We start from the raw sequence: 13,012 nt of genomic DNA, 5'->3' as shown, positions 1-13,012 counted from the left end.
TGCACCGTCGACTCATGCAGTGTGGTCCAGTCCTACCGCCTGGGCGACGCCGATCCGGGGGCCGCTTCGGTGGTAGGTGTGGGCTCGTAGGAGATGCAACCGTTGGGTTAGGGCCCGACGCTGCGGGGCCAGGGTTGCCCCTTGCCTGATGTCGAGTTCTCCGGCGCTTCCTGTACGACGTTCAGTTCAAGGGACAGAGGCGTGGTGTCAGCAGGCTCAGGTGACGGGGCGCGCGTCCTCGACTCATGCAGCGCGGTTCAGTATGCTCTGCTTCGTTACTGCCCGCCGGCTGCCTTGGCAAGCACCACCAAGAGCATGAACAAGCATATCATCATCGTGTTCCTAGCTGCGATGCGTATGTCGTCCATGGCACGGCCCATCCCAAACATGATGTTGCTCCCACCTCCAGCTGCCTCGATGAGAAGGTTGATGCCAGCACCAGTGGTGAAGAACGCGTACTGGTCCTCCCAGAACCAGAAATCGCACGGGCCTCCGTCCTATGTTTTTCGGACTAAATGGTTAATAGAAACAGAAAAATGAGCTCATCTTGATGGATCGAAAAAGTTCAGTCCAACTTACCGCCTGATTAGGACATTTGTAGAAGCGGATGCCTGGGTTCCGGTCTGTTCCCGACACAAACCACCTTGTCCCGACCTTGGGCACATGATCAATGGCAGACGACAAGCAGATGAGGAGCTCTAGCACAACGACAATGGATCAGTACGGGGAGGCGCTTCTGTGTGGTGGGAAAAGGCATTGCCAGGGATCGGTCCGGCTGCATGCTCCTTAAATACATCCATGGTGAAAAGGTGTTTATGTTATACAATGTTCCATTGCAATGGTCGTCTTTGGTACTCTCGCCTGAATGAGTACTGCTCGTGTCAGGTTAGTGTGTTGGGTGGTGCCGATTGAATACGCATATACGCTACATCTCGCTCTCCAGAAGTCTGCCTATACTCTAACTAGCACGCTCGGCACTTCAAATCATGACTCCACATGCACCGTGGATGTGGTGCGTGCATCGATGCACTTCTCATATCTCAACAACCTATCCATCTTTTGTTCTTCTAACCAAACATAGAATTGGATATCCCTAAGAAGTTGATTTGGGATACCCTTAACCACCTGCTCCATAAACCCAACACATGTCACCGCTCACCATCGAAACAATGATCGTGATCCCTTCCCGAGGGGTAAATCGGACATTTCCCCCCATTCCGTTCCGCCCGAGCATTCCCCCGTCCACACCTCCTCCTTCCCCTTCCACCCAAACGAGCAGAGAAAACCCGGCGAATCGAACCTAGGGTTTCACCCCCCTCGCCGCCGATGAAGGGCGGCCGCCTGCACCGCCCGGAGCCGCCCGCCCCTCACGCGGCCGCGGCCCTGCCCGCCCCCGCCCCCGCCCCAGCGCCCGCCGACGACTGGGTGGACGGCTCCTGGACGGTGGACTGCTCCTGCGGCGTCACCTTCGACGACGGCGAGGAGATGGTCAGCTGCGACGACTGCAGCGTCTGGGTGCACACGCGGTGCGCGCGCTACGTCCGGGGCGTGCACACCTCCTTCTCCTGCCACAACTGCCGGCACAAGCGCGCCCCCTCCTCCGCCGACGAGACCGAGGTCGCCGAGCTCCTCGCCGAGCTGCCCACCCACCGCCCGCCCCCGCTCTACCGCAGGTGGGCCGAGGTCCCGCTCCCCGCCCGCGTCCACGTGCACGGCCTCCCCGGCGGCGGGGCCGACGCCTCCCTCTTCCGCGGACCCCCCTCCTCCACCGCCTTCTCCGCCGCCCTCTGGCGCTGCGCCGGCTACGTCCCCAAGAAATTCGGCTTCCGCTACTGCGAGTTCCCCTCCTGGGCCGAGGACAAGGACAAGAGGGCCGAGGACAAGGACAAGGACGGCGCCGACGCTCTTTTCGCCATGGCCAGGGAGAAGCGGGAGGAGACGGCGCCAGCTCCAGCGGCCAGATTATCCCTCCCGATTGGGAATAAGGGAAACAAGAATGCTCAAACCCTAAGCAAGAAGGCTGAAGGCGCAAAAGAAGTTCCTCCTAGGACAGATGCTAAGACAAAAGGTGAATAGTTTGGCCACGATTCTTATTATTTAGTTACTGCACGCATAACAGTTAGTTTTTCAACGATGTTGCCTACGTTTCGATTATGGATTGTTAGTTTGTTCATTTTAGGAGCATCCAAGATCGCCGCAGAGGCTGATACACAGGATAATGGGTTTGAGTCGAAAGGGGATCTTAACATGCCTGATATCAGGCACAAGGATCAGTTTGCCGATATAACCATGGCCAATTCTGATTTTAAAGTAGTTGTTGAAGCTAATAAGAAGATGAAGGAATCCTTGGAACTGAGTGGGGAGAAGAGGAGTTCTGAGGGAGCTCCAAGGATGCTGAAAAAGGAAGAACCTAAGGAGTCTATTAAACTGGAGATCTCCTCTGGAGGTAGAGCTACATCAGCTGTGGCAGAACAAGAAGCACACTCACGGTTTGTCAAGGCAGAGGTTAGTGTATTGTATGCAATTAAACCGCATAATACTAAATCCATTGCCTTCATTTAGTGTTGCTTGTTTGGAAAATCATGGGAGTGCTGTTTTCTACTTTATATTCTGCTGGAATATGCATTTTGACTAATCAGTAGGCCATTTGCTACTTCAAGAGCACACATCCAGAGAGTTTAATCTGTTATGTGGTCATACAAGTCGTGTTGTGCTGCTACCTCAAAATTAGCCTGTTTTAAATGTAATTACTTCACTTGTCCTGATCAGCTTAACTAAATTTAGTTTTAGATTGGCGTACCTTAAAATGGTTTTCTTGTTTGCCGGCACAGTGGATTTCCCTGCCTCTAGCACCTGATTTCCTCCACCTGCAATGTATCTTCATCCCAAACAGCATCAATATTTGCAGTGAATTGTTCTCCATGCCCTGGCTTCCCATAGTACTTCGATTGGTCCACATAGGTTAATAATAAATCATTATAAACTATTTACATTTTAGGTTCTTACATGACCTTAATTTCAACAGTTGAATGAATCTCCATATCTTGTGAATTCTAGCGATCGCACTCTTTCAGAGTGATAATTAGAGTTGCGAATGCATCTTGGTTGTGGCATGTGACATTTGACATGACACTATGCGTGGATATGAACATAGAATTCAGTTACGAAAAACTTGCTGTGATGGATGGCTATCCCATTAATACCTTCTGGCATGCCATGCCATATTAGAGCTGACAGCTAATGTCGGGCTTCCAAAAAATTGAAGTGGAGTAGAGTAATTATATTTTACCTTTTTGTGTAATGACGATGACGTATGTACTGGAATCCTAGACTGGATATTCTCCTGTTCGAAGCCACATGAAAAACAAGTAGCAAGTCAAACCTTGTGAGAATGTATGGTTCTATTGTGAATGATGTTCACACTTGGAATAATTGTTATTCAGAATAATGCTGGACGACATGATCTGAAGGGAGCAACTCCAAACAGTCCCCTAAACCTTTTTTAGAGGTTCTCGCTCTCTCTTTAGGGGCCTCCTTTTATTCGCATGCACTGCACTCCACCCAGCCCCCCAATTCCCTTTTCTTCTCTTTCCACATTAAAAAAAGAGGAAAAGGAAAATTAGTAGTTGGCAGCCGGCGAGCTCTGATGGGCTCCGGTGAACTCCTGCGGTGGGCTTTGGTGAGCTCTGCCAAATGCCGACGTGCTCAGGTGAACTTCGGAGGTCAGCAAAGGAAACAGTGGCCATTGGTGTTTTTCGGGGGAGGGGATGGTCCCTACCTTTTTGCATGTAGTGAGAAACTGGGTTGAGGAGGGGTCCCTGGTTTATGGAGGTGAGTAAGGGGAGGGTTGGAGTGAATTTCTTGCCCCAGAGCCCAAAAGTAGGGGATAAGGGATGGCTGAAGTTGCTTTGAGGGTAATGGAAATCAGAGATTGACTGGTCTGACATAACTTCATGCAAGGGCGTAAGGGCACTGTTATCAAGTTGGCAGCTACTCCCTCTGTAAAGAAATATAAGAGCATTTAGATCACTACTTTAGGGATCTAAAACGCTCTTATATTTCTTTACGGAGGGAGTAATTGTCAAGCGGGTGGGAGGCCACTGAATTGTGGTGGCGTAAAAAACACATAATGAGATTTAATATAATTTAACCCAAAAAACACTTGATTAGATCAACACTGAATTTATCCAAAACCAAGAACTATTAAATCTTCTAGTGCGTGTCTTCTCTAGCAGCATTGAGGTGGTGGTGATACTCTGCCAAAAAGGGCGTATTGTCGTGAGGTGGCACTAGCACGAGAGATTGCTCTGCCATCAAGGCTGTGCCTCACCAGGTGGTCAAACGAACTCAACATGAGTCAGGGGTGATGCGTGAGGAAGAGGATATCATATAAGAGGGAAATAAAATATTGATGGTTAAAGCATTGTATTTTTTGTGCTTGACCAGTCAAATGGCGTAGTGTGTCAAGCTACTACTGTTGGGTGTCCTAAAGAAAATTATGCAATTCGGTTAGCTGATCCAAAAAGAGCGAACTTCATTATTTTCCTGGCGCAGAATAGAGATGAAGAGACTTTGTGTTGCCCTTTCTGTTTCTATTACAATTTTTATGTTGATGCATCTTTTGTCAGTATTGTTTTTCTTAAATGAGTTAGTCTGTGATAGTGCGCCAACTGTTTATTTCTGTGCTAAATATGTTTTGGAATGAAAATGTGAGGTGCTTGATGGTGTCAGTAATATTAGCTTGTTTGTTGCCTTTACTATAAAAAAATGGTCTGCGGTCGGAAGTGGTCAAAGACAGCGCCTGGGCAGTGCTTCAGAGCTGGATAGGGTGGAAGAAAATGGCTAGCGACGCGACGCTGTGGAGTCTTCTGACTTGCCGTCGATTATGCGTTGCTGCTGGGAATGATTTAGGCACCTCTGTCGCCGTCGCATTGTTGCCGCTTGCTACCACAGTGGTGGTCGTTTTGTTGCTGATTATTGGAGTGGCAGGAATGACACCGCTAATCATCAGGAGTGAAGTAGCATCCTAGGGCAAAAGGGTAGCTTGGTGGTCATCTATTTGTGTGTTCTTGTTGAAATTGTCTACCAACCATGTCTCTTTATAATGGCACAGTGGCCATCTAGGCACTATGTAGCATGCTTCTGCTCACCTAGCATCTTTGGCAATACTGTTTAATGTACGGTCTTTACTGTAAGTGAATGGCTAACAAGATTTTTATAGTTGATATACCGCCATATGCAGATATTTAGCTTGTAGAGTTGTCGCTTTTAGCCTATGTTCTTTATTACGTCACAAGCGGCTACAGATTATAGTTTCATGTCAAACTTCATAAGTTTGATTTTTTTATCTAATGGAATAAATATATATATCCTTTTAATTCAGTGACTTGAGTTTCTGAAGGTTGTTTCCTATGATCTGCAGTCTATTTTATGAAGTGTGTTTAGTTCTTGACATCTACAGAATACTGATTATGCAGGTTAGCATATGTAAGAAACAAATTGAAGGAAGCCATAATGTGGGCTTACAATCCGGCATAGTGAATGCAGGTAACTAAAGCTCCCAGCTGCTATCTTTGCAGAATTATGATTTGATGACTATGAAAATACCTTTGAAACACTGTAGTGTTACTTATGATTGTAACATTACACTGTTGCAGAAATGGATGGAGGTACGCGTATCCATGCTGGTTCCATGAAAGTGCACGTGGGTCTTCAGAAACAACCAAATCAAGCTTCTTCAAATCTGCAGGTTCCTGCTAGTGTACTAGCTTTGCCGATTCAGTCAAAATCAAAGAGTATTAAGAGAGGGGTTAATTTTCAGGATCGTGAGAGAACAAAGGCTACCCAGCTCATTAATGATGAGCATAGGAGCGATAATCAAAGTCAAGGGATTGGTGCAGGTTCTTTGACCACTCAAAGAAGTTCAGCCAAGTCTATCTCTGATTCAGGCTCTGACCTTCTAAATTCCGTGACAAAAAGTCAGATGCACACAATACCTGAGCAAAACTCAGCTTTAGGTGCTCAGAAAGCTTGCACAACCTCTTCTGGTCCTACACATTCCCATGTTGAGATATCACACTCTTTAGTTTCAGCAGAACCATCATCAGGAGGGAAGACTGGCCGTTTAATGAAAAAGGAACAGACGAGGTTGGTTACTCCTGCTGATAGCAAACATGATTCTGTGAAGCATTCTGCTGAGAGTTCCAAAGAATTTAGTAGGTCCTCTGAGAAAGTTCAACTGAAAGGCTCCCTTTCTTCTGCACCAAAGTCATCTCAAACAAGCAAATCAAATGTGCCTTCAGCCAAACTTAGAGTACCGGCCTCAAAGGAGCAGTCACAAAAGACACCTATGACAGCTGGCACCACAGCAAGATCATTCCATGGAGAAGTGCCACCATTGCATTCTCGGAACAAGGCAATGCCTTCCAATTTATCCCAGAAAAAAGACAAGACCCATCACCGCTTTGTTCATGTCACACAAGAGGGCTCTACTAATTCAGCATCAACTGAGTTGCGAGCCTCTGATGCGACAGCTTCATTGAGTGATGAACAGGTGCGAATTATAATGAAGTTTCCATTATCAAATATTTCTGTTGATAAACAAGTTAAAGGATTTCTCACTTCCTGTTACTTATTTTTCATAGCTGGCGTTGTTATTACATCAACAATTAAATAGCTCCCCAAGAGTACCAAGGGTGACACGTGGCCAACAAACAGGTAGCCAGATGCTACATCAAACTGGAGCGTCTGTTTTTTCCAAGCGGTCTTCAGCACATGGAGGAAGGGATCAAACACCGGTAAGAATCACTTGTACTGAATTTCATAAATGTATGTTCATTTCATTTATGTAAAAATAATACTATTTGCACAGGTGTTAAAGAAGCGAAACAAAGATGACGTCGCATTGAGAGATAATGGTGACAACAAGAGGTCAGGAAAGGTGTCTCTTGTTGAACGAAGGCATAAAGATTATAGCACCGAACGTACTCCTTCTGTGAAGGACTCATGCAGATTAGCTGACAATGCAGAATTGGAAGAGCAAAATCATGGTATGTGTTCAAACGAAGCTACCACTGGGTTAGAAAAGGACGATCGGATGGATAGCGGTCTTCCGCGCAGTTTACCTGGTATGTTGTTCAGTTCATTTTGTTTTTCCCCCTGTAGACATCCGTGAGCGTGACATACAATCTATCTACAGGATTCATTGATGAAATCATCAGTAGGAACAGAAATATAACATATGACGAACTGTGTGATGCTATCGGTGAGGTATGTTATTTACACAAGCAGTTCATGTATGGTATTCATTTATGGAAAAGAGTCTACTTTATTACAACCTTCAACTCTCGCCAATGTTCACATTCAACTCCTAATTCCTAAACTGTTTTTTAACCCCAAACTATGAAATCCATTCGCTTTACAACCTTGGCCCCATCCAAAAGTGAACCGATTTCAGAGGTGAAGGTTGTAAGTGGACTTGGGCAAGAGTTGAAGGTTGTAAAATCAATATTTTTTCTTCATTTTTCTTAAGTTCACACTGATTTTTATATTACTTCTCAGCATTGGAGGGATTTAGTTAAACCCAAAGGAGAAGATTATTCATATTCCAGCTTTTTGCATGCTGTCGATGATTGTCTCAGGACAAAGAGCGAGTGGGCTCACCTTGTTTACCAGGCTCCAAAGGTGAGATCTTCTCTTCAAAGTTATCCATATTTGTATTTGTATTTCCCTGTATGAGTAATACACTGATTTTATCACCCTTAACAAGTACTCACTCCGTCCCAAATTACTTGTTTTAGATTCCGTATCTAGACACATGTATCTGTTCCCGCTTATGGTTTTGAGACTTTTGAGTCACTCGGCATATTTCTTTCTTGTTCACATTTTCAAATGTCACACACAAGATGAACCAAATTTGTTGCTGTCATTTTGCAAGGTTATCACTATGTTGTATAGCACACTAGTACTCCATGGCGGCATGATTGGGATGATCCAAACGGGTCAAAAAGAATTCAAAACTTGTAAAACCCTGGTTTTGGCCTTGTTACTAAGGAGAAATTTACATACTTAGCAAACAGAGGTTTCATATCCTAAAAATCCTTCATTTCAGTGTTACTATCAAAATGTTACAAACTGAGGTTAAGGACTGCCACAAGCAGTGGGCGGAAGCTGGCTGGAGAACAGCCAGCCGTTCCACCGCGTTGGTAAGATTCTGATAGCCAGAGTAGGCGATGAAGCAGAGTAGGGATGAGAGAAGAGAGCTAGATGAGATGGGAGATAACTTCTTGCTTTTTTCTTCCAAATGAAGTGCTAGGTCTTTTATAACCAGCGGGAGATAGCACCTCAACTTATAAGAGGCTAGCAAATTAACAAGATAATTAGGAGGAAGAGATGTCTACTCAGTTTAAAGGGCTAGCAAACTAACAAGTAATATAGGAGCGAGAGATCCCTATCTCTGACACTAGTCTGCACACCTGGTCCTGTGCCCCTGGTGTGACTGCTGTGGTTTGATGATGGGTGTGATGCGATGGGCCTGTCCCCACATGACACAGAGAATTCCAGGAGTGCAGGATTAGGAGAAAACACAAGAATTTGACATGAATGCAGTGCTGTACGTCGCATTTTTGGGGTCCTCTACTAACTTTAAATCACTCCCTGGTCTTTAGAGTTGATGAGGGAGATTTTTATCCCATTTAGACGCTGCCTGTATCAACGTTTGTTACAATAAGGATTACAACTGCTAAAACTAGGTTTTAAACAAGTGTTTAGCTTCTAGGGACAGAATCATCATGTAAACTCATGTGACCAAGTGTTTAGCTTCTAGGGATAAAATCATCATATAAACTCATTTAACTAAGTTGTCTGATTTTTGGAAGTTCAATTTTATGTTGCCCTATAAATTAGTTCCGTAGGAAAAAAGGGGAGTACAAGCTTGCTGCAAACAGGAAAAATAGAACAGAACGTAATCTTTGCTTTCTTACTTGCTACTACTTAGCTGTCTGCTGGAAGAAACGTAAAGTATAATATTTGTTTCCAAACCAGACCATGCATGAAAAGTATTTTACTGCAGTAGCCATGCCATACCAAAAGGATTATATATTGTCTGACGGTTGAAGATGCATTCTACTGAATTTATTTCAGATGTTGTGCTTGGTCTGATGGATGAGGGTTCGACTTGTTTTTGTTTCAGATGAATCCGAATAAACGACGTAAGGTGGAAAGCGACCCTTCATCGGCCGATGTAATGGAAACAGAGAAGACAAGAAACCAGGCTGAAAGATATCCGGGAGAAGAGGGTAGTTCCGAGTCGCAACAAGGTCTGCCAAGGGGCAAAAGGAAGGGTCGGAAACGCTCCCGTCATGAAATGAAATCCTTGAGTTCCAAGAAGAGGAGGAAGATAACGAACATGGATTCATCCTCGGAGGATGCTGCTCCCCCCTTGTCTAATTCCAGCAGCAACCCCATGGTTGATGAGAGCCAAGAGGATGATTCTTCTGGCGGTGATAGGCAACCTAACTTTGCAGGTTAATAGGATATCGGCTGACACAGTGCTGTTCGCAATGACATTTAACTGGAAGGGGACCAGCTGATTTCCTTTCTGGCCCTCGAATGCAGTATAAGTTTGTTTGGGCTGAGATCGAGAAGAGCTGTGGCCTGGGAAAGCGTATCCTTTAACCGGAGTTCCAAGTTTGTAGCAGGCTACGAACTGTGAGATTTCATGCCCAGCAAACTGCGCTCATGTGACAATAGTGTATGTAATCTAGAGTAACCATTTCTTCCCAGCATAGTAGAGTGTTTTTTGGTTGGCATGCTTGAGCTAGTATGTTGAGTGTGCATTTTGTAGATCTGTATGAGCATATGCCCTAGTGAAATAAAGCAGGCAGTTTGTACATCGAGTTCTCGAAAAGCATTTTGGTGCCTATTGGTTGGCGGGAAGGTAAAAAACCATTGCGAGTTCAAAAACATTATTCGTGTTTAATCGCAAGCCTGTGTAGCAACCAATCCCTACCGATAAACAAAACAGTTGAATGTCGTGATCATATTTGCTCTGTGCACATACAAATGTCGTGACGGGGCAGTGAGACTTCTAGATTATAACTAGCTTATAAGCCTCAATGAACAAGAAAGATGGCTTATGAAAAAAGATAGGAAGGGGATGACTTATTTTTTAAGCTGCTAAAAGAATTGGCCCGTAAGCGCTTGCGTAAGTGAGGCTCTACTCAACAGCGGCTCAGCTGAGGCGCTGGCTGGCTGGCTGCTCCCCTCCGCAACAGGTCGAGCTATCCTCACTGTCCAATTTTTTTGTACCACGGATCGTGTCGTCGAGACGCCGGCCTTCAAATTCCGTGGCTGGGAGGAAATTCAGCCGGAACCTATACTCGTATCTGCGTTGTACCAAAAGGATTATATATTGTCGAGACGCCGGAGTATTATATTTACAAAGTTTTTAATGCCCTGCCAATGACATCCACGGGGGAGACGTGGTAGGGCCACCCACGTTATATATATATGCCCTCCTGCCGTTGCAAACACAAATTCTCCACCCCAGGCCCTCCTCTTCTCCTGAACGAACAGAGTCTTCTTCCTCCATCTGGATCGAGGAACTTTGCTCTCCCCACATCTGATCTTCTCCCCTTGTATCTCGTTTCCTCTTCGTTCGTCCACAGGTCTCTCTCCGGTTCTCGCCCGGCGTAGATTTGGCATTCGTCGCAACATGGAAACCAGCCGCCGCGGGGGACGGCACGGCTGATCTCTGTATTGCGACGGAGGGGAAATTGGCAGGCGCTACGCTTCTTCTTATTACAGGTATATATTGCGATACAGGCTAGGCGAAATCGGACGGCGGTGTTGTCCTTCTACTGACAAGATATCTCGATAGAGGGCAAATCGACAGGCAGTGCGGTTCTTCTTTCAAAGGTGAGTGGCATGCTAATAATCTTATTGATTGGAGACTATGGAAGAAAGAAAAAACAGGAGTCACTGGAAGTAGGCTGCCCAAAAGCCGACAGGCCTCTGCAAGCCTACAACCCGACGCCCTACCGCGAGCCTCAAACAAGCGACTAGCCGGCCTCCGCATTCCACAGCCCGATCCTCGAGGCCCCGGCCTCCACAGCCCTTGGATTAGATCAGACGGCCGAGAAGAAACCCTCTCCGACCCTCCCTCCTCCTCTCTCGGCTAATCTCTCGTTATTTTTACATTTGTACTTAAATTGTCTTCTAACCCCATATGAATATGGATGGTGGTCTTAGAGGAGCGTCGGGAAGGAACATGTGCATTGAATGATCCGTAAAACACCCATGAAGGCACTGATAGATTTCATGGCGAGATCATACGTTATTTCTTCTTTGTTCATATTGTTGGCTTGCATTTTGTCTTTGACACGAGGGATCGACCATGCAGGACAAGTGGCCTTCACCGCGAGGTGAAGCGGCATATTAATCTTCTTGTTCTGCAAGATGAAAAGATAGTGCACCAACTTCGGGTTATTGATGGGAACTGACAAGACCTATGGATTATTATATTTGTACTAAACTTTTCTATTTGGTTATAATTTTGTACTTAAAAGTATAAACTTGACTATTATGCATTTTTATTAAGCTATATATAATAGTGTTTCTAAAATGGAATTATATTGTTCTTTGTTATACATTTATAATGTCTGTCATTGAAAAATACGCACTCCATACTAAATCTAAATAATATGTTGTAGAAGAAGTTTTTTCCTCTTTCGAGACAATACCCCCTAAACATGTGGAAAAAGACACAATTTCATATCTCCACGAATATTATATGACACTTGCGTCGGTTATAGTGTATATATGCGTGTTTGTGTGCATTCAAATATTCTTAAATATATTGGCCCATATATGTAAAGCATACGGTTCTACAAATATCTTAATAGTGGCTTCTACTGTGTAGTTATGTACAAGCAAGTAGACTATGATATATTCTTGTCGGTTTACAAATTTGTTGGAGAAGTTGTGTTCAAAAAATGACATTGGTTTTAATAGCATATACAAGCACTAATGCTTATTTTTTATATCAAAAGCATCTTCACCCATAGAAATTAATCCACTAGTAACCTCTATAAAGCACCCCAAAAAATAAACTAGATTGTAGGATGTTTCTAGGAGAAACACTAGAAACCAACGTAAACTTGCGGTATCGATCTGTTTGTCAGATTCTATGGCTCTCTTGTCTGTGGTGTAGACTTGCTTCTACAAACTGAATTTTATTAGTTTGTTGGTTGAGGTGGCCGAAATCACTATTTTGACCATTTTTCGCAAGTTCACACTAAAAAAACACTTCTATGATAATACGTGTTTTGAGGCGGACAATTTTATTAAAACCAACACCCTAGAGCTTTTGTTTCCTTACAAACAAGGACACATATTTTGCAACGAACACCCTATAGCTTTTGTTTTCTTGCAAACAAGGACAAAATTTTGACAAGTCGTGGAAATTTTGCTAGAAATTTCGACCGCATAACGCATGGGGAACAAACGCATCCACATCGGCACTACATGATTGAAAAGCCATTTGGTACCAAACATGTCAACACAGTCATATAAACGCAGAGTTTTTTGAATAAAATTCTACTACATGCCAAATCATGACACTAAGAATTCACTTATCATCTATGGGAGGAAAGCATCATGTAACACAAACTAAGGATAAAGATGTGTTAGTTGATTACAGGAGATAAGGTTATATATGCCCATGGGAGTAAAGAAGAATTATGTAACCCAAATTAAGGATGTACAATATCTCTTATGATCTACGCATGGCATGAGTAACCATATACTATTACCAGAACTTCATGGGCATGTTTTGTTTTATTCTTCTTGATGTTCTTGTAGTTATATTCGATGTAATCTTCTTTTGCAATGTGTTTGTTGGGATGCGATGAATTGTGGGTTTATGATCAAAATATTTATGAATATAAATGGAGTCTTTTCTGAACTTTATTATGCATGATTGTTATAGCTTTGTATTTCTCTTCGATCCATC

General features: G+C 44.2%; 1 protein-coding gene across 4 annotated transcripts; it reads left to right on the top strand.

Moving 5' to 3' along the window:
• Window positions 1-1,226: 1,226 nt before the first annotated feature.
• Window positions 1,227-9,890, top strand: LOC123051250 (uncharacterized). Of its 4 annotated transcripts, none has more exons than XR_006423988.1 (10): window positions 1,227-2,068; window positions 2,180-2,505; window positions 5,478-5,547; window positions 5,658-6,553; window positions 6,645-6,797; window positions 6,872-6,930; window positions 7,029-7,127; window positions 7,199-7,269; window positions 7,561-7,683; window positions 9,191-9,260. XR_006423988.1 is itself a non-coding variant. In XM_044474085.1 (10 exons), the coding sequence occupies exons 1-10, from the start codon at window positions 1,327-1,329 to the stop codon at window positions 9,527-9,529; spliced, it is 2,904 nt and encodes a 967-aa protein (XP_044330020.1). In that variant the 5' UTR covers window positions 1,231-1,326; the 3' UTR covers window positions 9,530-9,890. The 4 variants fall into 4 exon arrangements, 3 of the variants coding, with proteins under 3 accessions (XP_044330018.1, XP_044330017.1, XP_044330020.1); XM_044474085.1 differs by having other exon boundaries at window positions 1,231-2,068; window positions 5,658-5,749; window positions 5,822-6,553; window positions 6,872-7,127; window positions 9,191-9,890; XM_044474083.1 differs by having other exon boundaries at window positions 1,229-2,068; window positions 6,881-7,127; window positions 9,191-9,890.
• The last annotated feature ends 3,122 nt before the right edge of the window (window positions 9,891-13,012 follow it).

The sequence above is a fragment of the Triticum aestivum genome, chromosome 2D (assembly GCF_018294505.1).
Source record: "Triticum aestivum cultivar Chinese Spring chromosome 2D, IWGSC CS RefSeq v2.1, whole genome shotgun sequence".
Taxonomy (NCBI): Eukaryota; Viridiplantae; Streptophyta; class Magnoliopsida; order Poales; family Poaceae; genus Triticum; species Triticum aestivum.
The sequence above is the reverse complement of the archived record's forward strand: the minus strand, read 5'-3'. Positions and strand labels throughout refer to the sequence as shown.

Bases quoted from the DNA above. Each gene is read 5' to 3' on its own strand.
- LOC123051250 (XM_044474082.1), top strand. From the start codon at position 1,327: ATGAAGGGCGGCCGCCTGCACCGCCCGGAGCCGCCCGCCCCTCACGCG. The intron at 2,506-5,477 runs GTTAGTGTATTG...CTGATTATGCAG, and splicing joins CACGGTTTGTCAAGGCAGAG to GTTAGCATATGTAAGAAACA. The intron at 5,548-5,657 runs GTAACTAAAGCT...ACACTGTTGCAG, and splicing joins ATCCGGCATAGTGAATGCAG to AAATGGATGGAGGTACGCGT.